Below are 25,021 nucleotides of genomic sequence, written 5' to 3'. Positions count from 1 at the left end.
AAGTGTCACTCCGCATTTCATTTGCCTTGACGCGCCGCAGACGCGTTAATGGAGCTGACTCAGCGGCCCACACGTCGAATCGAGGCCGACGACAAGTATAGAAGGCCAGGTCATACAAAGAGTATTCATACAGGGACTAATCATGCTAATTACACAATGTCTGTCATACACCTCCACGAGAAAGAATACCAATTCCCAGGCAGTGAAGAGCCCACACTCAGCACCAACATAAATAGTGACTCGTTCACCGAATCCACAGAAAGTACGGCATGCAACCATTATCAAGGTTTAAAGTCGTTGTCGTTGTATCCATACTTCATCGTCAATCGTGTTCGTCGTTTCTCAGCATAATATGAAAACTGAGCAGTTGCTTTTTTTAGTTGGCACTGCCATCCAGGTATAGTGGGCCAAAGTCACCTTCGTTCCCGGAAATGGTTCCATCCGGCGAACCAGCACGCACAATCGCAGACCAGTCATCATGGTGAGTAGTGACATTCCCACCATATGCATCGTTCTCGACCAAAGCCAGCTTTGGCGAGGGAGCCAGGAGCGGGTTGGGTCGATACCCATACTTGTCATGCTCGTCGAGATAGCCGGACGCATATCCACTGGGGTAACGGCGCTTGGCAAACGGAGACGGCCATCGGTGAGTGTCGACACGGCCCTGCGAGTTCAGAATGGGCTCAATGTTTTCCTTTCCAGCAGAAGCACGATCGGCCACAGAGCCATTGTGGCTAGGCATGTCCAGTTTATGACCCAGAACAAGGCGAGTTGGGGTCAGAGTGTCAAGCTGCATATTAGGCTCGGGACGCTTGTCCGTGATGGCCTTTTTGTAGGGGTTTTCCTCGTCGTTGAAGATGGCAAAGCCCTTGCGAGGAATATTCTCGAACGCTCGCATAGTCAAGCCGAGCTCACCATCATAGCCAGAAGGTGAGTCGAGACCCTTGTGGCGACGAATGGGACTCGGAGACTCCGCACTCTCCTCAGCTGATTCCTCAGGATCAGAACTGGAGTCATGCAAAGCAGCCTTCCTGGTCCGCTGTCGGTCCCGGAGTTTCACATTGAGGTTGGTTTGACGCAGGACACGACGCCTGGAACGTGCAAAACGCGGCTTGGGCTTGTGAGTCGGGCGCTCTCCTTTCAGTGGGCTGTAGTCTTCAATATTCCCGGTGATCTCACGCTCCTTCCGCAAGGTGCCCTTGGGCGAAAAGACCAGCTCCGTAGGCTCCACACACAGAGACTTCATCTCCATCACCTTCAGCACTTCTTCGCCCTTCTTCTGATTTCGCATGCGCCGCATTTGCTTCGTCGCAGAATCAAAAAGGTCCATTCCGGGCCACAGAACCCCTTTGAGCCGCGTCATTTCGTCGGATCGTTCTTTGTCAGAGTCGATGTCATCGACTGGCTCGGGGTGATCGACAAATGTACCACAAGAGTCCTCTTTTGTCAAGAGCAAACGTTTGGCTACTTTCTTGTTCCGTGGGCGCTTTGGCGTAACTGGCACGGCCGGGGTGGTTTTGTCCGCAGATCCATTTCCATCATCCTGGGTCAACGGGTTGGGCTTCGATACCTTGTGCCGCGTCGGGTCCCGCACAGGGTCTGTTGTAAGGGTATCGATGACTGGGACCAAAATCGATTGATCTGTGTCCGGCTCTCCTTTGCACGGAGCAGCAAGACGAGGATCCAAGAAATCAGGCAGAGGGGCAGTCTTTGGCGGACTGGGAGCCACTTGTGGAGCCCTGAGGAGCTGTTTCTTGGTGGATGGTGCCTGAGCGCTGGGAGTCTCGTTCCCCAGCGACTTCCGTTTGCGAGCCTCTTTGAAAGTCATGCGATCGGACAAAAGCTTGGCGAGACTGTTGTCCCTGAACCACTCATCGTACCGATTGAGTGTCTCCACGGCTTCAGACTCATTCTGGCTGCGGACCTGGAGCTTGAAGTAGTGGGACAGGTGGGCCTTGGAAGCAGCGTGCGTCAACAGGTGCGACTTGTCGCTGAAGTTGGGCTGCGTCGGACAGATGATGCATTGAAGGGCTGCAGTCTCCATCGTGTCCAGGCAGGATCCCGATGAGCCAACTGCGATATTGGATGGTGAGCGAGATTGACCAAATCAAAACGTGAATAGACCAACAAAGCCAGACACTCCCCGGTGGATACGGGAGTGAAGGAAGGATGAACACAGAGAGTGAGTGAGAGAGGGAGGACGATGGGAAGGAAGGGCCACACGCATACACAGGGAAGGCGCGGGTGCGGGTGATGCTGCCTGCCTCAACTTCACATCTACAAGTACAAGAAGCGAGCGGGTCACGGGATCAAGTATATTGCATGTGAATTGATAATGGATACTGGATTAGAGTATGTGCCACAATGTCTTAACGGCCGATGGTCAGGCCATGGTGGGATGATATGAAGCGGAAATAAGTCAAAGTGGACATCGCTCTTCTCCTGCCTTGTATCCCATGAGCCATGGAGAAGGGCATTCACGGGTTATTAGATGGCAGGAGGATGGGAGGGAATAAACAAAAGACAAGCAAACAGTTTGATCACCGCGCTAAGCATCGAGATGTGATTGTTCTAGGCATACAACTGAAGGGCAGTTAGCAAGCACAGTCCATGAAAAAAGAACGACGGAAAAACTTACTAAATGGGATCTACTTCCTGAATGCCCGGAGAGTTCAATAGACTCAATCCGGCAATGGCAAAATGAGTGTGGTAAACATCCACCATGTTGCCTGGTCGGTCGGCAAACCCGCCTGCCTCTGGATCCTGCACGGTGTTAACTTGGACCCGACACCTCAATCGAGATGACTGACCTGGCATTTCAGGATAAAGGCAGCCAGCTTGTTGCCATCGATCCAGTGGAGTCGATCAATCATAGCAAGGCTGGATCCCACCCACCAGCTGTAGCAAGCATCCTCGACCTTTTCGGGACGGCCATTGAGACCACCTTGGTCGACCTGGCGTTCACATAACCACGTCCCCAGCCGGTCCTTGTTCACCAGATCCAAGCGCCCTGCAATAGCCAATGCGGCCACGCAGGTGAACACTTGGCCCGAGTGAGACTCCGCGCCGGGACGGACTCCGTAGGCGCCGTCCAAATTCTCGCAGCTTTGGACATAGGCCACGGCCTTGGGCACATCCACCAGATTCAAGAGACCCAGGAGCGACAGCGCATTGAGAGCGCCGTAGAGAAAGCGAGTATCGGTTTCGCCCCACTCGTCGCCCATGAAAGAGCCTGTTTCCCGATCTTGCAGATTGGCAATGACTGGGATTCAGTTAGCAGAGGCATTGCGGGGCAGAAAAGAGCACCGTACACGATCCGACTTTCTCCTTGCCCCCTCGGCCTCTCTTCTCGAGCTCGTGTGCCGCGTCAAGCATCACCAGAACCTGCACCGCAGAGACGGTGTAGAGCATGTGTGGATCATGGCCCGGCGCGGCGCCGAAGCCGCCATTATCATGCTGGCAGGACAGCACAAAGTCAATGGTCTCCTGCCGAGGCAGCGCGTCGGGGGTGGCCCAGGAGATGGAGAGCCGTCAGGCCCCAGTACAGGCCATTGAGTCGCAGGTGCTCCGTCAGCCAATATTCCAGTTCGTCCTTCCTCTAATGGTTCACCGTCAATCATCGTTTCCGGGTTGTTTTTCTGCCTAGCAAAGGAGCACGCACAGTGTCCAGTTTTTGGATGTAAGCCACATGTTTCGCAGTACACAGGTCTTGGCTGGATAGGCTGCCTCCGGCCCTGCCGGGACCAGACACCAGGGACATTTTGGGGGGGGGTTAGATGGTCAGTTGGAGTCAGTAGTAATCCGGGGCGTGCGGAACAGGCAACGAGCCACAGGACTTGTCCATGGGTTGTCCAAGGTTGTTACAAGATCATTCATGCGGTCATCATTGACCAGGGTGGTTGTGGCTGGAGCTCTCGACCGGCCCGGAAGGAAAGAAGGAAAGCTGTGTGGTCACGTGACTCGCCAACTCCCACCGCCCATTGTAGTGCAACGGTCTTGAAACACGGATGGAACGGGGACACTCGAAGGATGCGGTGCAGAAATACTATGATTCCCGGATCGCTCCTTCGTGGTTACAGACACTGACATTCACCTCGGTCATCCGTCGGCATCCTTCCATTCTTTGCTCCCCCTGCATTCTGCATCTCGATCTACGACGCACAGGCAACGAGCGGAGGTGGCCGGGGTGGAAGGATTCATTGTGCACAGTGGACAGTGACAATTTTAGCGTGGCCACTAGAGGTACACCGTACCATACCAATGCAGTAAACGAACCATGATATCCACTACTGACGGAGGGGAGCCACGGTCACCATTGCAGTGTGGGTTGGGATGCGACCGGGTCAATCAAATGGACAAAGGTACGGGGATGGGTCAGTTTCAGATGGGTGTTGCTATTTCTGTATCTCGTTGACATCTGGCGTGTCTCACATCAACTAGCGGCCGCCGTAGTCGAAGTGAGAGCCGGGAGAGAACGAGAACACGAATCAACCCTCACCACCGTACATACAGCTAACTCCTTCAGAATTAATCTAATCCGCCCGATTGTACTGCCCGGCAGACGCCAGGCACAATCCATCGGCCAATCTCATCCCACCCGTGGCTCCAGCTGCCAGACCCAGTGGTTCCGAGTCAGTGGGGACGCTGGCGTACCCTGTACCCGCCCAGGCACACTGGGACCTAGCGTCAGGAAGGTACCCAGTACCTGGGCAGTACCATTGAACGGACCCCAAACATGCAATCGCTCGACGATCATGATGGCAAAATGGGCGAAATGGAGCCATGATGCCGACCCATCGTCACAATAATCCATTCGGATTTGGCCCATGGGTGACGTGCTATCAACGGTGTACTCCCTGTGTTTTCTGTCCTTGCTCTCTTCTTCCCCCTTTTTGGTCTTTGCTTGTCGGATAAGATACACCGGAGACTGACTAGCGCTCGACAAAGACAGCTAGTCGCTATCTCACCTGCGCTAGGAGGGTGTGACTTGCAGTCCTGGTCGCCTGCTTTCCTTTTTTTCTTTGGCTCGGTCACAACACTCTACCCTCGACGGCACTCACTTTCGTTTTCTCTCTCTCTCCTATCTCTCTCCCTCTCTCTCTCTCTCTCTCCGTGATCCGTCCTCCCTCTCCATCTGTCTCCAGTTGGTCTGTCGGTGCGAATCCAACTCTGCCGATCACTGGACCCCAGTCGAAAAAAGAGGGGGAAGCGACACCTTGCTCTCCTTCACACTCCCACAACTCCTCCCTCCCTCCTCGACTGCGAGATCTTGGATCGGATCATGAAGGGAATCGGTCCGGTGAGTGCTCTCCGCTGCTGGCCCTGGAACCCCCTCGACATGGTTGCTCCTGTCGTCCAACGGTCGGAGTTGGCGCATCCACATCAAGAGACAAATGCCTCATCCCAGTAGCACCACCCGTGTGGCTTCGCTCTTGGGACACTCCCGTGGCGCATCCCCCCTGCATATGTCATTGCGGTTTCACCGGGCCCCCCTCGTCTTTTTTGGGCTCCTCCTGTGAGCATGTGTCCTGAGTAACCTCGCTGACCGTAGAATCCGGCAGATCCCATTCCCTCGATAGTCTATATTCGTCTGAACGCCCAGACCCCTAATCCCGAGCCCTCTGACCGCTCGCGGGGGCATATTGGCGAGGCTGGGTTTCATCCCGCGATATCGCACAGAGTTTAAATATTAAAAGTGAGTCCCTGTGCAAATCGCGAGGAACAAGGACCACGGTCCAGAATGTTCCAGGTGCATTCCTCCCCTATCGGCACCCCCCTAGATGCCTTGTCGGAGTGTCATGCTGACCGAATCGTCGTTCAGACAGGATCGCATTTGGCGAAAGCATTTACGATTTGACGCCTACGGAAAGAGTTCCTTTCGGATCATATATCAATTTTTTTCGGAGGCTCTCCACGCTCGCTCGACCGACTCTCAAGATGCCGGCCCGGAACTCGCCCGTACCCAACTTGGACCTCAGCTCGTCCAAGTCGGCGTCGAGCAATGCAAAAGTAGCGTCTCCGTTGACCCCAGGGGGCCAGAGCTCGGATGGACCGAGTCCGCGGACGCCTCGTTCGCCCAAGTCATCGTCGAGCTCAACATTCGTCAAGGGTGCTACGATCCGTCCCGTCACCCAAGAGTCGAGCAGCAAACCGAACAGCCCCTCTTTGCCCAATTCTCCAGATTCGGCCGCTGAAGCAACCGAGCCTCCTCCCACACCTGGCTTCACGGCCATTCCGCAGCATTTCCCTACCGCGCCGAAGCATGGTCGAGATGCGTCCCGGTCATTCTTCGGCAATCTCAAAGCACCCAAGTCGTCTCACAGAGCCCACCGGTCCGACAGCTCCGAGAATTCGACGACCGAACCCCCAAAGAGCCGGGGTAGTTCTCGAGATCGCAAGGCGCATATGTCGCCCAAGTCATACGAGTCGACCCCAGATCTGCCAGGAACCATTGCTCGGGCAGCTGATAACGAAAAGGGTAAGCAATCTCACATCTTTGCCGCTGGCCATTGTGTCTAACGCTTCGTCAGAGAGGGGTATGCAAAACGATTACAGAAAAGCCGGCACGGATACGGAGTCCGCGGCCCCAAAGAAGAGCAAGCCGCGCTTTGCAAGTCTTCTCACGCGCTCTCGCTCTATCCGTGTGGATGAGTCGTCGGGCAACAAAGCAGCTGGTCGACGCCCGTCAACCGGACTGGCGAAATTGGAGGAGCTTCGGACCCAAAGCAACACGCAGAACCCTCCACAGTCTGCACTCCCACGACTGGATCATCGTCCGGTCCAAGAAACACTGAAAACGCCCACGACGGAGTCCAGCGGCGCTACTCTCCGAAAAGAGAGGAGCTACGGCGGATCTATGGTCACATCGGCCTCTTTGAGCCAAGTCTCTGGTGCATCTGCTGCCCTGTTCAACAACCTGAAACAATCCTCGACCGGTGCCGCCGGTCGCCTCGGCAAGGCCGGAAAGGGATTTTTCGGCAAGATGACACGTAGTGGGAGCACCAATGAGCGCGAGCTATTCACCGATGACACTTATGTCTGTTCCGTGATCAACCTGCCGTTGATTGAGCAGGCGCGCAAGACCCGCATTGCGAAGAAACTCGAAGACTGCAGAGACAAGACCGAGTTCTGGATGCCTGCCTTACCTTACCGCTGTATTGATTATCTCAATTTCAAGGGCTGCGAGGAAGAAGGTCTGTATCGGGTTCCTGGCAGTGGCCGAGAGGTGAAGCATTGGCAGAGGCGATTCGACTCGGAGCTGGATATTGATCTTTTTGACGTCCCTGATCTGTACGATATCAACATAATCGGGTCGATGTTCAAGGCCTGGCTCCGTGAGCTGCCTGACGAGCTCTTTCCCAAGGCGACGCAGGACATGATCGCAGAGAAGTGCGAGGGTGCTACCACCGCCCCGCAGCTGCTCAAGGATGAGCTGTCCAAGCTACCACCGTACAACTATTACCTCCTCTTCGCCATCACCTGCCACCTCAACCTCCTCCACTCGTACGTGGACCAGAACAAGATGGACTACCGCAACCTGTGCATCTGCTTCCAGCCCTGTATGAAGATGGACGCTTTCTGCTTCAACTTCCTGGTCTGTGACTGGAAAAATTGTTGGCAGGGATGCTGGACCGAGAAGGAATTCATCCAGAAAGAAAAGGAGATGGACGAGAAGGAGCAACAGGCCGCAGAGGAGAAGGCTGCTGCTTCTGTTGCTACGGAGAAGGCACAGGGCAACGCGCAAAATTCCACCGGTGATGAACACGCTGTCTCGTCTTCCAGCAGCAGCCAACATACCGAGGAGGAACCATCTTCTCGTCCGAACACTTCACGGAGCCGTAAGCAGCGGCCCAAGGATATCGACACCTCGCACGGTCGCAATCCCTCTCACCTCCCAGAACTTGGCCCGCCGCTTTCTCCTATCAAAATATAAGACCCTTCTTGATGATGGGTGTTGGTTCCCGTCTACTTGGGCTCTTGGCCGAGATACTTCTTGTTCGGCTGGTCCGCTCATGGGGTATATACTGGATCCGAACAGACCACTGGCTGGAATGTTCTGGTTCGGCTGGTCTCCCTCGTCTCTGGCCCTTGAACCAGCATTGACAGTGCATATTGGCGTCTCCTGTTTCATCGATTTCTGTCCACGGTCCTATTTTGGCCTTTTTTCGCATCGTTTTGTATATTTTGATCTTTTCTTCTCAACGTACTTACTGTTTTGGTGGACAATTTTTCTTCTTCAGCTATTTGTTCGTGCCTTCGTCTTTTTTTACTTTCCAGCGCGACCAGTCCATCTCATGAAATTGTGCTTTGATGTTCCGGCATCTTCAGATATCCCCGCTTGCACTTCGCATGTTCATTCTTGTCTCTATGATTTGCTCTTATTGTATCTCTTTGACGGTTTGCGAGATATGCATGTACGATATACTGGGAACGTGGGAGGGCATTCTTTCGGTTTGATCAATCAAGACCACATTTGGAATATACATCGAGGAAGTGTATAAAATAAGTCGTAGTGATAGTAATGTAGGTAAGCAGTGCTTTTGGTAGTGTAAATGTTTTGAAAATGAAACCAAAACCGCTGGACTCCAACCCAACGCCATGACAGACATCGATCGATACACAGAGAAAAATATCAATTCAAGCCCTCTTCGCCCGCGCCTCATTCGAGCGCATCTTCCTCTCATTCCGCTTAATGCGCTGCTTCCGCTCCGTCCTGGACATCCCACGAATCGACCCGCCTTTCGCAGCAGCCTCCTCCTCCTTCTTCCAATCTTTCTCATCAACCTCAACAAGCCACTGATCTTCATTCGCCTTGTTCTTTCCCTTATATCCCCAGCGAGGCACCCACTCACCCGACGCCTCGTCGTACACGAGCTTCTTGCGCCGTTCCTTATCCTCCAGCGCTCCGCCGGCCTTCCTGCTGAACTTGCCAATCCCCTTCTTGCGTGCGAACAGCTCCCATTTCGTGGGCGGCTTGGGGGTCGGTAGTGGCTTTTGCCGCGGGAGCGCTGTGGCAGGCGCTGGGAGGCTGAGGAGCACGCCGTCTGCGGCGGTCGAGGTGATTTCGCACGTTGTTAGCAGCTGGTTTAGGAGGCATTGGGTGCCGTCGCGGGCAATGGCTTTGAGTGAGGCATTGATGGGTCCGTTGCTGGGGAGCTCGAGGGGGTTGGGGTCGTTGACGAGTAGGTGGCCGAGGTCGAATGTGTAGGGTGTGGGTTTGGAGACGGTGATGGGACTGGGTTCGGGTTATGTTAGTGTTCTGGGTTTTGGTTGATGAGCGTGGGGGAGAACTGGAACACGAAACATACAGTCTCTCGGGCTTCGAGGCCGATGCATCGGCAGAGTTTGTCATGCCCACGTCCGTCATGGCGAGTGTGTTCTGCTGTTGTTGAACTGATAACCGTCCAAAAATGATAGCGAAGATTAATGAGAAGAAAAAAAAGTTGCTTATCTAAACTGCACTAGTCCCGAACAAGCACCGCTCAGAAATGTGTCTCCCCGTTGCTCTTCCAGTCCACAATCACTTACCCATTCCACCCTCCATTGCTCCCCCCCCATTGTATTGTCTCGTCTCTGGCCGCCGTGCCAGTACTCCTGACAACCACAATGGTCCCCTCGGGCTGCTGGAACTGCGTCCTGCGGCCTCGCGCTGCAGCCACGCGGGCCCTTCTCCCTCCGTCGTCCTCCGCTCCCCGAGTCGCAAGCGCCCCCTTCCACTCCTCCGCAGTCCAATATGCCCAGCCGGCGAAGAAAAAGGCCAATACGCAAACGATGCTGAAGCACCGTCAGTCAATGAGCATCCGGAGGAAGAAGAAGAAGCCCGTCGACCGTGTGCGTCCGCCGCCCGTCGGCGAGCGCAAGGCTCTGAAGAAGCGCATCGTGCTCAGCAACCCCAACGCGCTGGAAATCGAGGGTATGGTTGATCTGTCAGCGGAAACAATGTCCAATCCCAGCCTTCGCGGCACTATTATGGGTCTGCCTGTGGACAAGCTGGATCAATTGAGAGCCGTCGAGGCGTTCAAGCCCAAGCAGAGCTGGTCATTGTTCCATCGGCCGAGCACAGTCTTTCGTCGCACTACGTATGAGATGGGCCGATTGATTGATCAGATCACAGGTGATGTTGAGGGTGCTCAGAAGGGCAAGGTTGTCAAGAAGATCGTGACGGGGCCGAAGGGCTCCGGGAAGACGGTGCATCTGCTGCAGGCCATGACTATGGCTTTCATCAAGAAATGGGTCGTGATCACAGTACCCGACGGTAAGTCTTACACCATCCTCTCTCGCTTCATGCGGTTGCTGATCATTGGTAGCTCGAGAACTCGTCTCCGGCGATACCGCGTACTCCCCAATTGAAGGTACCAACCCGACGCAGTATGTCCAGCCCAACGCTACGTCTACGCTACTATCCCGCATTGTCAAGGCCAACCAGGATGTTCTGGCTGGTCTTCGTATCTCTCAGCAACACCCAACTTTGAAGGGACTCAAGCCCGGCTCGACGTTGGCAGATCTCGCCAAACTCGGATTGCAAGATGCCGCCGTCGCTTGGCCCGTCTTCCAAGCTCTGTGGACCGAACTTAACGCTACCAAGGCAGCGCCAGGCGTGAAGGATGAATTCCAACCTCGTCCCCCAATGCTCGTGACTCTGGACGGTCTCGCTCATTGGATGGGCGAGAGCGTCTACCGCGCCGCCGACTTTACTACGATCCACTCGCACGACCTCGTTTTCGTGAAGCACTTCCTTTCGCTACTGACGCAGGGCCAGTCTCTGGGCAACGGCGGCCTCGTCCTGTACGCCACCTCCACCTCCAACAGCCCTTCCAACTACAGTCTTGAAGTCGGCCTGGACCAGCTGGCTGCCCGTCAGGAGGGCATCAGCCCGTCCTCCCCAGAGTACCCGCAGCCGGAATCTTACAGCAACGCCGATCCCCGCGTGATGGACCTCTTCCAGGCCTCCAAGTCCAAGGATGGTCTCCTCGAGCTGCAGACCCTCAGCGGTCTCACCCGCGACGAGACCAGGAGCTATGTGAACTACTTCGCTCACAGTGGCCTGCTGCGCGAGGTGGTCAATGACCAGCTAGTTGGTGAGAAATGGAGTCTCTCTGGTGGCGGCGTCATTGGTGAGCTGGAGAAGGTCCTGCGCAGGCCTCAGTTGTCTCGGCCTCAGGTGTCTACCACTACCGCATAGAGATTCAGGTTCTGATGACCGTCCTCAGTGCTGTCCTGTATGTATTTGAGCTTGGGGCTTTTTCTCTCTTCACTGTATTTTACAACTACTTGTGTCGTTTCCTTTGCGTATCTGTGTGCATACCATGAATGATCTTGGGGCCTTATTCTATATTTTAAAAATTCAAATCTGCATACTGAAGAAAATAGCCGGTCGGGTTATTGTATTCTGATATCAAGTTGCAAGCAAGTGAACTTGGTATACTTAGTATACCCCCTAGTCATAGAAATCAACGAGATTATCGGTGGTAGAATTCGAGGGGACCGACATCGTAGTGATAAGCATCGTGATAATTGTGGTGATAATCATGGTACTGGCGATCATAATCATGGTGGTATGGCTGAATTTATAGAGGATCCTGAATGACCGCCGCGGCTTGGAATAGTAGCGTTTACAAGTCCGACAACGAGACAGGCGATGAGCCCACTGTTGCTTTTATGAGGTTATTATAATGTCCTGGATAAGGCAACATCTTTAAACAATTGACGGTTTTTTTTTTGGCAAAATAAATTCAAGTTGGAAATGGATTTTCAGTGACATTCAAAAAGACCTGGTCATCAAGATTTTAGAGATATGACGACGGTACCTTGAGTATGCTTAGTTTGGTACTCCCATTTCAAATTTAGTCGCGAGTGCTAAGATAAGCTCACAGCACATACCTTCTAGTCTGTCTTTGAGTAGTCTGTTCATTTAAACCAGTAGGCTTTTCTTGCACGGGCTCTGACAAGAGGAGAACATGCCTCTTTGGCCTTTTCTCTGTAGACTCTCTAGCAAATATACAGGGTATCACTAACGAGAAATAAACAGAAATCCCATAATTGCAAATTTTGAGTATAACATAAGCATCAGACGCCGAAAATCGAGCAAGCAATGATGGGGCCCCATGTTGAAGTAAGCCGTATATAACGGCGAAACAAAGCTCGTTCTGAATTGGGATTCTTCAACAGTGACAAGAGGTGGTGCAATGTACTGGCGCTTGAGTGATAACTGGTGGTGGTGGGATAATTGGCTTTGAAGTCTGTACAACCGAATTTGCTCGGTCATTTGCTCGGTCAGGCGTTTTGTGCTGGTCTTCGTTACCCTCATTTACCTCCTTCTTGCGATAGATGAGTCTATAGACCCAGAGCCGCAGTTAGTTTCAAATGCAATATTATATTGTCGAGGATTGCCGAGCAGAAGACTTACTTGAAAGCAATGAAAACGAACACTAAGATAAGAGGGCCTAGCACCCCGACGAGGACCGCTATAAGGACGCCCGCATTGAGGCTGTTGGACTTTGTCGCTGGTGGAACATTTGCAGGGTTTGCAGGGGGCATGCTGAATAGGCGGTTCTCGAACACAGTTAACTTTAAGTCTTTAGAAGTGAGTGACTGATGGTGCTCAAGAATCGAGTCGCTATTTCGTGCTTTCTTAGATGTCAAAATGACGATGACATCCCCAGTTAGGGTTGGTACGCCCTTAGTTCAGGAAACATGGGAAGAGCTAGGTATTCAAAATTGTTTAGATACTCTGTAAGTCTACACAAGGCACCAGTCAAAGGAGGAATGGGTTTGGATTCGATTCTCTTCAGTGCTCAGTAATAACAAATTCTTCAGGGCAGATATATTTTTTAATCAGAAACCATCATCAATCAACCTTAGCCACCAAATATTCACACTTCCTCCACGGGCTTCGACCTGATAGCGACAGGCAAATCAACATAATCAAACCTGGCAGCCGCATTTAGGAATTGCGAGTTTTTAGGGTGCGCCTCCTTTTTGTCGCCACGGAAAAGGAACGTCATGGGGAAACCAATGTCAAACGGATACGCCGACTCGATCTCCTCGACATCCTCATCCGACAGTTCCAGTGCCAGAGCATCAATATTTCCCTGCAGATGCTCCACCTTCCGACCACCCACAATGGGCATGACATGAGGCGTCTTACGCATCACATAAGCCAGGGCCACGCTGGTGATGATGGTGTTATGGCGGGCTGCGACCTTCTCCAGCACCTTTGACACTGCCAGATCAGTCTCGGTCGCATCGACAGCGCGCCCTGGGTTGCCAGATTTGGCGATCTCCTCGCGCTGCGCGGCAGTCTTGAAGGCACCTCCACCGATGGCTCCCCATGGGCACAGACCCATTCCCTCAGAGGCGCACATCGGGATGATATCACGCTCGAAGTCGCGCCTGGCAGCGTTCCATTGACCCTGATAAACAGAAAATGGGCGCAGTCCATGGTCGCGGGCGTCTATTTCCTGTTAGACATTTGGCATCAAACAGGACAAGGATGGCATATACTCACATTGGTTGGCTCGGCTTACGACCCATGCAGGTGTATCGCTAACACCTAGGTACAGCACCTTTCCAGAGGTTACCAGGAAGTTAAGCGATGTCATCACCTCCTCGATGGAAGTGCTGAAGTCCCACCAATGCACGTACAGCTATTCCTGAGTCAGCTTTATTGCAAGTTGAGAAAAATTTGGATTCTTACAAGGTCGATATAATCCGTCTTCAACTTCCGCAGACTCGCGTCAACGGATACCTTGAGGGCCTTGGCATTGTTTCCGACGTAATTTGCCTGGATCTCGTTCGGCTTGTATAGGCGGAACGGGGAGGTGTACTTGGTCGCCAGAACGATTTCATCGCGCACACCGCGCTTTTCCATCCATTCGCCAACCCACTCTTCAGATTCTTCATTTTGGTAATTGTTTGCGCTTCAAATGGGTGAGAGGCTGTATTTCCCAGTAAGGCGGCTGGACTGTCTACTTACGTGTCAATAAAGTTGCCACCATTCTCATAGAATGTATCCAGAATTTGAAAGGAAGTTTCCTTGCTGCATTCACCAAGTCTGCCCTGCCTGTTAAGCATCGAGTCTCATTTTAGCAAATATTATGCCATACGTTCAATGATAAATCCGACACATACCATCCAGTTCCGAAGTTCATTGCCCCCAAGCACAGAGGGCTAACCTTGACACCAGCCGTGGGGGCAAGCAGGCGGTAGCGGCCCAGGCGAGATTTCGGGGGGAAGCAGCGGAGAACATTTTGGTCGATTTCGATTTTATTTGATAGTAGAATTGCCGTGAATATCAGTGTAGTGTTGAATTCTATTTTTCTATTACAGCGACGAGGGGTCTTTTATATAGCTTTGACATCCCTGCGGGGAAATGATGTAACTAACTGAAGTTGCAGGAAATATCTCATTATTAATCGTGGATTTAGCCAAACTCCTACTAAACTCCGCTAGCATTTAAGCTCCACCGACCGAGCCGACTCGAGCCACAGCTTGGAACGGAGCCAAAGCTTAATGGAAGCTTTAAAAGATAACTGTTGATATTTATAATTGGCGACAGGGGGTGTTGTGGAAATGGGAAGGAAGATATCTAGCCAATCAATATGGATGGATATAACGGGATTTATCTTGCATCCGGACCCTATCACCGATAGCGTCTGCTTTCAAAGATATTCGGACATTTTTCCGAGACCTTCCGCGGAAAAAGGTGCTTTTTTAGGCAGGTCATAGTAAATGATTGGCCAGTACACCCCAGCTCTTCGCTCACTCAATCAAGACTTTATTTAGAGGTCATCTTCTGAGCAAATTTTTGGAAAATCCCGCTCCGAACATTTCTTCCAGAAACGACTTAACAGATTTTGTAACTACCGCGAAGACAAGAAAGAAATGCTCACTAAAGCAAACATTGGCTTCAACTGAAGATTGCATGCTATTCACACTTCTAGGAAATCTACTTCAAATCGCACTCTGCCAATCCTACGCTTCAACCATCTACAACGAAAACCCGCAAGAGTGATTGGAGATGTATTGTCTATATTTTTGATGTACAATTATGCTATCCTCAGCCTTCAAGTCCAGGAAGACTTAGCCAGCGTGACAATGCCGTCTTCAGCGCATCGATATCAACCTCGTCTTCTGTCGCCCACGCAACAGTGCCATCCGGCCGCACCAGCAATGCCTTGAGGCCAAATGTTTCCTTTGCATTAGATGCAGAGTAGTCGACAAAAGGCTCTAGGCCCTGGGCGAGCTGTGCCACAGACGAGTCACTCAAGAAGTCAATGATCAGGAAACGACCTCTCTCCAACTTAGACCCCAAGCGCAGTCCGTCCTCGAATTCAAAATCCGGGGCACTGCAACCGACAAGCGGGTGGGTATCACCCAGGTCGTAGCGTTGCGAAATTCCCCAGATGCGGTCCGCAAAATAAGTCGTTCCTTCGTCCGTATTGATCAAGTCCTGCATGATTTTGGCAGCGGCTCGGCCATATGGATCCGGCCGTAGAGTGGCTACTTGAGCACGCGTCCATTCGAGGACATGCGCGCCAACCGGATGCCGTTCTTGATGATAAGTGTCGAGAAGCCCAGGAGGTGCATAGCCCTTTATGGTAGCCGCCAGCTTCCAGCCCAGATTAATCGCATCGCCCATGCCAGCAGTCAATCCCTGCGCCCCTAGTGGAGAATGGATGTGAGCGCTGTCACCGGCCAGAAAAACGCGGCTTCTGCGATACTCTGTGGCTTGCTTCGAGCGATCGGTGAATGTGGTAGTCAGATGCAGCGCTTTGACAGCGATATCCAATCCGGAGACCCGTTGGAGTACAGTTTGGAAGTGTTCTCGAGTGACGGGTTGTGAGCGATCGAAGCTCAGATCGAAATCAATGACATAAATCTGTCCAGGTCCAGTACTAATGTACATCCCGAACTCTGTGCGGTTAAAACCCGGCTTCAGAAGCTCTTGATTGTCCAGATCACAGCTAGCGATGTAGCCCATGAACTCAGAGCCTGTCCCTTCGAATTGGAACCCAGCGGCCTTGCGAACAGTGCTGCGTCCACCATCGCATCCAATGAGCCACTGGCCTTCAAAACACTCGTCTCCGGCCAATACCTTCACTTTATCGCCTTCGTCGCTGACTTTTGTGACTCCCATCCCCCGGATGACCTGTACACCGAGTGCCTGTGCACGCTTCGATAACACACTCTCAAGACGACCGAGTGAAGACCCTGCAGGGAGAAAGGCAGGTCCTGGAAGGTGATATTTCCATCGTGAAAAATCGATTTTGTTTGCATTGAGCATCATACCGGCAAAGTGACCCCCAAACACGAAGTCGGAACCTTTGTCGAGTTGCGTCGGACGCTGGTTGCCGCCGTCGATGATCTCGTCCAGCATACCGCGGCGGTAAAAGGCCTCGATTGCACGAAGAAAGAGACCGCGACGACCGAAAAAGTCTTCCTTCCATGGCGTATCGGGTGTTGTATCTCGTTCCAGAACAAGTACCGACACGCCGGCTAGGGCCAGCTCGCATGCTAGAAATAGCCCTACCGGACCAGCGCCGGCGATGATGACGTCTGCCTGTTTGCTCATACTTTTGCGTGCAAAGTTCTTTCTGGAAATAGAGAAAAATAATTATGATCGGTTGGGGAGCATCCTCACATTAAATATCGCTCTATAGCGGACTTCATACTGTCCGATCGGTCCCGCTCGGGTTGTTCCGATCCCCGAGCGCTGGGTCTTAGTAAAGGCCGTCGTTACCTCAATCTTCCCTCGCAAGAGCTGATCAATCTGTGCCTGAGAAGGATAGCAGAAAACTCTTCCAGGGATCCTGGTGGCGCTCAAGTGTTTATTTTTGGTGTTTTTCTGCAACTAATCCCCACGCGCTAGTTTCGGATAACTAGTATATCTTCCGGGCATGAAGAGGTGAAAGTAGTCAATATACTCACAGTCTCATGGTTTAAAGGTTAGTGTGACGATTGCGCCAATTGAGGCAAGCTACATACAAGGCTGTTGCTTTCCTCATAAAGGATATTCAGAAAACACAATCTCTCCAGCGATTGTGCGTACTTTTCCCTCCCTCAACATCCTCGTTGCTTCATTTTCCTCCTCATGCTCAACCATAAGGAAGGCTTGGGTCATTTTCCGCTTCATAGAGCTCAGCTTTTGTTCGTCTTGTGTATTGGATCCAGTATTTGCTGTGTTTTCTGCATTGTCAGAATATATGTCGCCTTCGCGATTTCTTCTTCGGAACGTGCCTTCTCCTTCTGTTGCTGGTCCTTCAGCCGTCTGTTCTTCCGTCGTTTGTCCTTCCGTGTCTTGCTTTTTCCTTGTCGATGTTGGGTCTTTTCCTCCAGCAACAGCGCCTCTAAAGCGTATGGGATCTCGAGCGCCTCCGGAATCTGCGCACTGTTTACACTGACAAGGCCCTCCAAACAGCTGTATCGCGCCGGGCCCGTCTGACCGGATTGCGGAAGATCTGTACCGGAGACGGATCTCTTCGCCTGGCTTGACAAGATTCTGCGCCCATACAACAATGCGGCTGGGGACCACATTGTCATATGCCCAATCCGCATTGTACTTTGCGGGATCACCAAGCTGCTTGATGGCACAGCAGTGGTTGAACATGCTGAATCCCGGGAAGAGATAGAGGTTGGAGAAAGACGGGTCACATTGAGCGAATGAATTCTGGTTTTGTTTCATCGTTTGCTGTTCGCCGAGTTCTTTCAAAGGCGTATCCGGGCCTACTGGTCGGGTGCTTTTGGTTCTGCCTCCCGATTGTCCATCCCAGGGTACCACGTTGGTGAGTAGTTTTCGCAACACAATTTGGATGACCCATGTGTCGAAGCTGAAGTCGCGGAAGATATCCACTCCTAGTTGGGAGAGAATGTCGAATGGCACTTGGATGTTGGCGGTAATGTTGAACGGGAAATTGCTGCCGGTCCAGTAGTCATTGTTCTCGGACCAACCGTCCAGAACAAGGAGTTCATCGATCTCGTGGGGGAGTAAGTGCGGGTCCGTTCCCTGCTGACGTCGGTGCAGTGTGATCTCGAAGACGTTTTTGAGAAGCAGACTCAAAACAGCCCCATGGTCCTCGTTTAATTCAAGTATATATTCAACATCTTCGTCTTTGAAAGTTACCGGTTCATTGGACCCTGGCGGTGGTTCAACTCTTCTCGGCTCTTTGTGGACTTTAAGAGTCGGCTTGATTGCTTCGTGCAGCCACAACCAGTCTTTTCCACAGCTGTCAAATTGGAACTGCTCGCGCGTAATCTCCAAACACGCCTTCTCTCTACTCTGCCTGTAGGCAGGGTACTTGCCTGTGCACCACCTGGGGCTTCCCTTCCCGTTCCCACGTGTTGGTTCCCCAACAATGCAGTTGCAGTGAAACTCATGTGTTCCATCCAGTATATTCCATGTCTGATATTGGGCCTCGATGGTCTCGTCAACCGTCTTCTTACAGGTTAGGCATCCCGGCCGACCTTCTATGAATCTTTGTGTCTTATCGCCGTTGAGTCCTCGCATATGCAGATGACCCCGGATGGTCGGCTCCTCGCAATAGATAATCTCGCCCGGTTTGATAACTTCTGTGGCGAAAACTCCTAGGCCTTCTTTGCCGGGCACTTTTTTGACCTCGCAGTTCCATGTTGGGGGTTTCAGGGTCTCTGGGGGCGCTTCGAAGAGACAGCGATTGAGCACATCGCGAAATTTCGGGTCAAAACGATCGATTTCCTCCTCATATGGATATTTGTGGGTGCCCTTGACTGATCCGTATGTCCTTTCAAAGGGGAAAAGGTTCTGCTTACCCTTCTCCTTTTGCCACTCTTCCGCAGAAGGCTTGGTTAGTCGTCTCCGCTCTTCAACGACTCTCTGGTCACGATCAGACTCGGAGGAAGTGAATGTTGAACAGAACAGCCGGTATTGTGCCTCGACGTCATCCCAGCAATTCAGCGATGCGAGGCTGAGACTCGTGATGTGAAGGGCCGCATTCTGAACCGTTGGAATGAAGTTGGTGATGCCGTTCTTGCGCATGTAGATCATAATTTCTGACTTCCAGTCAAAGCCATGTTGAGGAATTGCTATAAAGTGTTGTTCAACTGCGTGCCAGATGCGCGAGTAGAGTCCCGGTCGCTCATTTCTAGTAAGATTGTCCGACACCACCTTGCAGAGAAGTTGAGCGCGATAGGCATCGCCGATGGCCAGGTCAAAAAATTCTTGCTGGTAATGGCAGTATGCCCGGCTGAGCCAGTAGGTTGGGTTGTATGGACTCAAGTGAATGGCGAAGGTGTATATGTCGAGCGGCGTCATATCCGTGTCCGTGGCGGGCTGTACCCTGTACTTCTCCGGTCGATTGATTCCCCAGTGCGACAGATCACTGTGCGATTGAAAGGAGTAGCACTTGACAAGCTCGTCGTTGATGAGGCGGTCCTGGTTTTCTCTCCTTGCATCTTTTGCTGACAGCTTTTCCTTCATCGGTTTGGCTACGGGTAACCCTCTCTTCCTCAACTCGGCGTTCAAGACAGTATTGGTCCAGTACTTCGAAATGCGAACATTCTCGTCACGAATAGCGACTTTATCTCTAATCTCCTCAAACAATTCCGATAAATCCCAGGTCTGGTCAACCGGGTTATCTTCCTCCCATCGTGTAACGGGACACAATGGATCGCCCATCAGGTGCTCGTAGACATTGGTCGCCAACCCGTTGATTACGCGCGGGTCATGATCATGGGGTATCACATCAGGTAACTGAATTGGAAAGACACGGTATTCGTGGTCCTTCCATGCCTTTCCAAGGCAACTGTCTTGCTCGAACCACGCGCGACATGCAAGTCTTGCATCATCGGCGCTGATGTACGGGCCGAATGCTACCTTGTCAAAGAGGTTAGGCCGTGGCCGGTAGCCAGGAGGCTGTCGCTCCGTTTCAGATACCGGTGGGACATTTATGGAGTAATTTGGTCTGGAGGTCATTGTGGATTGCTGGAGAACGTAGATACTCGGAATCAATAACTAATTCGACCGCGTGGACAAAGATCACAGACACAAACGAGTTATCAAAAGTAATAAGAGGCAACGGAGTCATGGCATTCCTATTGCTGGTCGGACTACGGCTTTAAATATTGACGCTCCTCGTGAATTGGGACTTTTCTTTCTTTGAGGGGCATGAAGGCATTGGTCCCAGAGAAAAGACGGCGGTATTCATGGTCGGGTCTCCTTTGAGGCAGGTCAGGCAACCCGGCACGAGGCCAAAAAACAAAGAACGAGAGCTCGGTCTGTTTGCCATTTACTTAATTCTTTGAGCTTATAAATAGATTCCCGGATCCATGGGCCTTTTTATACGGACATCACGAAATAGAAGTAACCGTATAATCTCGCTCTGCGCCTTTGTTGGAAAGATGTTGGAGTGTCCGCGACCGGAGGGTCCATTCCAAAACAAAGTGGCGTTTGCCAACAGATCCCAAGCCAATTTGCGCGGCCTGTTAGCGCGAAAGAGTCTTTCCTTTCTAACAAAACAAAGCCGAACTATGCTTCTATTATTGGTCCTCGGGCAGAGTGCAAGTTTGATGGAGCATCACTACTGACCCGTCCATAGCAGAGATTTAGTCCGAACTAGATCGGCAACTTTCGCTTAAGAGGGGCGGCCTAGTTGTGGACAAGCGCGAGGGGACAGCTAAATAGTTAGTGAGTGGACATTTCGTAGTAGGGCGATGGGCGTAAATACTAAGATTTATTTAGAAGCGGGATAGAACAAAGCCAGTTTCTCTCTTTCCGGTTCGGGCAAGTATGAGGCTTCGGGAGTCCTACCCCGTCCTACGTCAGGGGGCAAGGATGTATGGTACATCCATGTGCCTTGTAGTTCGCCTTCGGGTTAGTCGTGTTATATCTCCGGGAAATAAAATTAAAAATTATTATTAGTAGTACCCACGGAGGCCCCGGACGCCCAGGGGCGATCGGGATTTTGGGGCCGGGAATTGTGTCGATGGATCTCTCCTACGCCCCTGTGCCAGAAATAGTAAGGTCGCAATAGTGCCGGTATGCCTTGCCCGTTCCATGTCACTCTGAGCCCAGCGGCACGTGTTGTTTTCTCCTGCATCTTCTTTTTTCCTCTCGCTCTCGTCTTGACATGGACAGTGCTAGCGATGTTCGGACAAGCAGACCGTCCCTATCTTCCAACCTCACAGTCAGAACCCAGATTCCCACCGCGTCACCCGGTGTCCTACTCCCTAACAGCACCCTCGGGGCGGAGTAGCTCCAAGGACCACACATCATGGGGAGTACGGCTTAACAGGAAGCATCAACGCGGCCGGGGGTTACTGGTCAGTACGAGAGACAGTAGTGCACAAACTTGACTGACTGTTCCCACAGCATCGCCAGCCCCACACAATTGAGAGGCCGCCCTATGCTCCTCCGTATGCACAGTCATTCTCACTACTACCTTCCCCAACGACAGCTCCGTTGGATCACAAGCCTCTGCCGGCTGCTCCCAATCAGCGACTGCTCTCACCTCCCACGGCAGAAGATCCGGCTTTTGCTGCACCGGTTGCACCGCCATACACACCACTGCCAGCCATCAGCCCGGCCCCGGCACCTCCGCCAAGATTCCCTGATGAATCCGAAGAGGAACGCCACGGCTATGGATTTCCACCTTGCGCTAATGATGGTCCCAATTCAGACCATCCGACTGCTTCGGTCCTGGGCCATGGCACGCCGTCGGATTGGGAGCACTTGGGTAGCCCGGCACAAGAAGAGTTCGACGACCGGCCGTGGTTTCCCCCCAGGAGCGGGGTTGAAACGCCCACCGGATCTCAAGACACAGTCCTGACGCCTCCGGGGTACTCCACGGGTCTGTCAGGCAGAGTTCGTCATTCCATCGTTCCTGGGCCACATGTGATCCGCAAGGACTCTGTCAAAAGCCCTATCTCGGAGATGGATTTTATCTCACAACACAACTTTTCTTATTCTCCCATCTCCCCAGCCACTATGACTAGCAAGCAAGAGCCCTCGTTCTCTCCGGTTGCATCGATACGAATAGACACTAGTGTTCCCTCATCACACAGCCCGGTTCCCTCTATTTCCATGGACGGAGAAAGGTCACAAAGCATCGATGGGATCATCGATGCATGGATTCAGCCAATTACGGCAATAGCGGAATTTCCAAACCCGGATTCGGCCAGCTTGCGACAGCAGGAGGATCAGCTGACTCCGGTGAATGAACATGGCCCCGTTGGGTTGCCGACGGAGACACTAGAATCGGAAGAAGTCCTGGAGTCGGAAGAAGACTGGGAGTCAGAAGAAGACCTGGAGTCAGAAGAAGACCTGGAGTCAGAAGAAGACCTGGAGTCAGAAGAAGACCCGGAGTCAGAAGAAGATTTGGAGTCAGAAGAAGTACTTGAGTCTGAAGAAGGGCCACCTTTTTTGAGAAGAGTGTGCAAGCGGATCTCCGCTTCTCAAAAATGATAGACGAACAGAGCAGTGCACCTGTGGCTAAGGACATAGACCCTCACGATCTCGATCCCTGGCTCAGGTCTTCCCTCACACGCTATGTGGCTATGCTGCACAAAGAGGCGGCCGCCGACTCGGATACAGAGAGATTCGAGATTTTTGCAGCTTTCACGGCAAAGGAGACAAAGCTTCGAGAAATTCTCTACAGTATCGACAACGTCCAGCAAGCTGGACTGATGGTTCCGCAACTCACTGTGCGAAACCCAACATCAACACCTATAACTGGTTCCACATTCGGTCCCCTCCAGTCGCGAGATCCTGTCTCTCCTACAGCGGCGGAAGCCGACGAAGATAACCCAGAGGGTGAAGAAAGTGAATATAGCTCAGGAGGGCGTCCGATCCTCGCCAAGAGAGCTCGTCACACTTCGAACGCTGTCCCAAGAGTGTCTTCCTTTGCGACCGATAGAGAGCCCGGGAACAGCTCTCGGCGGTCTAGCTCTGTTCCGCCCTCACTGGATGCGTTGCGAGGTGAACTAGGCTTCAGCCCTCTAGTCACAAGCCCTCCACAATCCATTTATACGCCTTTCCAGTACGTTGAGGGACCTCAGCGAGGCTCAGACAACCTGACCTTTGATCGGCCGGCTTTCCAAGGGTATACTGACCTGCGGCGACAATCCGCTATGGGTGGTCGAGTCATGGCGGTCTCGGGGCTTTCTCGCGGGAGGTCCCAATCCTTGGCTTCTCCTGAGCAACTCAGAAGACAAGGGGAAGAGTTCCTCGGGGCTATCCGCCAAAGGAGCAACGCTTACCACACAATGTCACGATCAACTCCTACATCTCCTCCGCATCTACCCGAATCTTTGCACAAAGGCTTGCCTCGAAATCCTATTGAAGATCTACGAAACATGGTCTGGGCGCCCATGGACGGACAAGCCGAAAGTTCATGGTACGCAACAACAAAAGAGGAACTGGACGCAATTTCCGATGACTTCACGTACATCCAGAAGATCATCCAGTCTTGGGAATCAGCCTCGCTAGCTCGTCGAAAGAGGCTGGACCGGAAACGCATGAAGCGCCAGGATCGTGCGCAGAAGTACGCCGATACCCTCTTCAATAAAAAGGTCATCGGATATGCGGATATCAATCTGATGGAAGAAGATTTCCGACAAGGCGAAGCGCGCGTTCAGCTGGATGAGGAGCGTCGCGAAGTCGACAGCTTCATTGGAGAGATATTTAACCCGTTGGATAAACGTTTGCAAACCGAGATCTCCGTCCTGCGCAAGTCCTACGATGCGGCTCTTGATCAGCTCGACCGCGAACAAAAAGGGCAAAGCTGCGGCAAACGAGCAGCGTAGCCCGTCTGGCACTATAAAGATGGTCAACGAAGTTCACAACAAGCTTGAGATTCGATTCCAAAAGCGCCTAGAGCTTGCTCTGGACTGTGAGCGGCGCCGGAAGAAGGCAGAGCGGCGCCCATTGGTGGTTATCGGCGATACGTTTGGTCTCCGACAGCTTGATGGAGACTTTGACCAGATGGAAAAACGGAATATTTTGGAGGCGGCCCGGGATCGCGACGACCGAGCCAACCGGCTTATGGATTCTTTCGATGGAGCAATTCTTCATGGCCTAGGTATGAATCAAAGCCTCCTGGACGCGCTCGCCGCAAAGGCAGCACAACTGGACTCCACAATTCTCCGCTCCTCTTCTGGACTCTCGGATTCTGAAGTTGAACAGATCCTCAAGTCCGTGGCGAACTTTGCCGCGCGGCTTCGCGCCGACTCCGAAGAGATTCTACACAAATTCGGAGATGCAGACATGGCTCTCAACGATGCGGACTACGACGTCTCCGTCGCCGAAGCGTGGTATGCAAACTCGGACCCCAGTGTGTTTCAACTATTGGATGCTGAAAAACAAAAAGAGGACCTCAAAATTCAGGACGACCTCCGCGTCAGACTGGAAAGTATTCAGAAAAGCCCCGCCGAGATTGAGACAACAGTTGTGCATCTTCTGCAGTCTCTGGGGGAAACCTCCGCAGCCCCCGCCGAAGACGTGAACGTGAACACGCAAGGCAGCTCGTCACCACTCCAGGTCAGCCTGGATCACCAAGACAGGCTGCGCAAGGCGCTGGCCGATGGGAAGTGGCGCAATGCTCGACACCACTTGAGAAAAATGGACGGATGGAATTGATACTACTGACACGACTGGACGAATTCCCTTCTTGCATCCCCGATAATTATCTTCTTTTCTCGCCTGTCGTTTAACAACTTATCCTTGAAATCAGGGGCCTTTTATTGTCTTCGATTCTGCTTGAATCTGCATTTCTCGGCGGATACCCCATTCGTTATCAGCGGGCAGCCTGCGTTGCTTTATTGTTTTCTTAGGTAGATTCATTCTGAAGTAATGCATTCACTCGAGGATGCTTTTTTCCTACTTTCCTCATTTTTATACTTCCACATAATCCAGCTCCTCATTCCCAAATATGCCATGTTGTCGGGTGAGTCGGTGAGCGCGCAGACCAACCAATAAGTCAAAAAGGGACAGGTCGGAGTCTTTTTCCCCTGAGGCATGTTACACAAAGGATTCATCGGGCCAAAACCAAAA

The 25,021-nt window shown here is 52.3% G+C and overlaps 10 protein-coding genes across 10 annotated transcripts; 3 read left to right on the top strand and 7 right to left on the bottom strand.

Moving 5' to 3' along the window:
- Positions 1-376: 376 nt before the first annotated feature.
- Positions 377-2,044, bottom strand: N7510_006093 (uncharacterized protein; the record flags this gene model as incomplete). Its single annotated transcript, XM_056978019.1, has 1 exon — positions 377-2,044. One exon carries the CDS (start codon positions 2,042-2,044, stop codon positions 377-379), a length of 1,668 nt encoding a protein of 555 aa, XP_056834051.1.
- A 496-nt stretch (positions 2,045-2,540) lies between these two features.
- N7510_006092 (Rab geranylgeranyltransferase subunit beta BET2) lies at positions 2,541-3,760 on the bottom strand (the record flags this gene model as incomplete). Its single annotated transcript, XM_056978018.1, has 5 exons — positions 2,541-2,583; positions 2,639-2,763; positions 2,811-3,262; positions 3,312-3,486; positions 3,662-3,760. The coding sequence occupies 5 exons, from the start codon at positions 3,758-3,760 to the stop codon at positions 2,541-2,543; spliced, it is 894 nt and encodes a 297-aa protein (XP_056834050.1).
- Positions 3,761-4,532: 772 nt separating this feature from the next.
- Positions 4,533-4,784, bottom strand: N7510_006091 (uncharacterized protein; the record flags this gene model as incomplete). Its single annotated transcript, XM_056978017.1, has 1 exon — positions 4,533-4,784. The coding sequence occupies one exon, from the start codon at positions 4,782-4,784 to the stop codon at positions 4,533-4,535; it is 252 nt and encodes an 83-aa protein (XP_056834049.1).
- Positions 4,785-5,937: 1,153 nt separating this feature from the next.
- N7510_006090 (uncharacterized protein) lies at positions 5,938-7,933 on the top strand (the record flags this gene model as incomplete). The annotated part of the gene is made up of 2 exons (XM_056978016.1): positions 5,938-6,478; positions 6,531-7,933. 2 exons carry the CDS (start codon positions 5,938-5,940, stop codon positions 7,931-7,933), a joined length of 1,944 nt encoding a protein of 647 aa, XP_056834048.1.
- A 704-nt stretch (positions 7,934-8,637) lies between these two features.
- N7510_006089 (ribosome biogenesis protein RRS1) lies at positions 8,638-9,367 on the bottom strand (the record flags this gene model as incomplete). Its single annotated transcript, XM_056978015.1, has 2 exons — positions 8,638-9,235; positions 9,309-9,367. 2 exons carry the CDS (start codon positions 9,365-9,367, stop codon positions 8,638-8,640), a joined length of 657 nt encoding a protein of 218 aa, XP_056834047.1.
- Positions 9,368-9,606: 239 nt separating this feature from the next.
- On the top strand, positions 9,607-11,182 carry N7510_006088 (mitochondrial 37S ribosomal protein mS29; the record flags this gene model as incomplete). The annotated part of the gene is made up of 2 exons (XM_056978014.1): positions 9,607-10,255; positions 10,308-11,182. 2 exons carry the CDS (start codon positions 9,607-9,609, stop codon positions 11,180-11,182), a joined length of 1,524 nt encoding a protein of 507 aa, XP_056834046.1.
- A 1,690-nt stretch (positions 11,183-12,872) lies between these two features.
- N7510_006087 (aldo/keto reductase) lies at positions 12,873-14,309 on the bottom strand (the record flags this gene model as incomplete). The annotated part of the gene is made up of 5 exons (XM_056978013.1): positions 12,873-13,453; positions 13,508-13,646; positions 13,697-13,919; positions 13,976-14,062; positions 14,131-14,309. Coding segments are annotated over 5 exons (1,209 nt in total), but the record flags the coding sequence as incomplete, so codon positions are not given.
- A 749-nt stretch (positions 14,310-15,058) lies between these two features.
- Positions 15,059-16,573, bottom strand: N7510_006086 (FAD binding domain-containing protein; the record flags this gene model as incomplete). The annotated part of the gene is made up of 1 exon (XM_056978012.1): positions 15,059-16,573. The coding sequence occupies one exon, from the start codon at positions 16,571-16,573 to the stop codon at positions 15,059-15,061; it is 1,515 nt and encodes a 504-aa protein (XP_056834044.1).
- A 429-nt stretch (positions 16,574-17,002) lies between these two features.
- Positions 17,003-19,948, bottom strand: N7510_006085 (uncharacterized protein; the record flags this gene model as incomplete). The annotated part of the gene is made up of 1 exon (XM_056978011.1): positions 17,003-19,948. The coding sequence occupies one exon, from the start codon at positions 19,946-19,948 to the stop codon at positions 17,003-17,005; it is 2,946 nt and encodes a 981-aa protein (XP_056834043.1).
- A 1,169-nt stretch (positions 19,949-21,117) lies between these two features.
- Positions 21,118-24,607, top strand: N7510_006084 (uncharacterized protein; the record flags this gene model as incomplete). Its single annotated transcript, XM_056978010.1, has 4 exons — positions 21,118-21,294; positions 21,344-22,363; positions 22,447-23,660; positions 23,728-24,607. The coding sequence occupies 4 exons, from the start codon at positions 21,118-21,120 to the stop codon at positions 24,605-24,607; spliced, it is 3,291 nt and encodes a 1,096-aa protein (XP_056834042.1).
- Positions 24,608-25,021: the final 414 nt, after the last annotated feature.

Source organism: Penicillium lagena (genome assembly GCF_028827675.1).
Source record: "Penicillium lagena strain IBT 129212 chromosome Unknown utg000003l_segment0_segment0, whole genome shotgun sequence".
Lineage (NCBI taxonomy): Eukaryota > Fungi > Ascomycota > Eurotiomycetes > Eurotiales > Aspergillaceae > Penicillium > Penicillium lagena.
The sequence above is the reverse complement of the archived record's forward strand: the minus strand, read 5'-3'. Positions and strand labels throughout refer to the sequence as shown.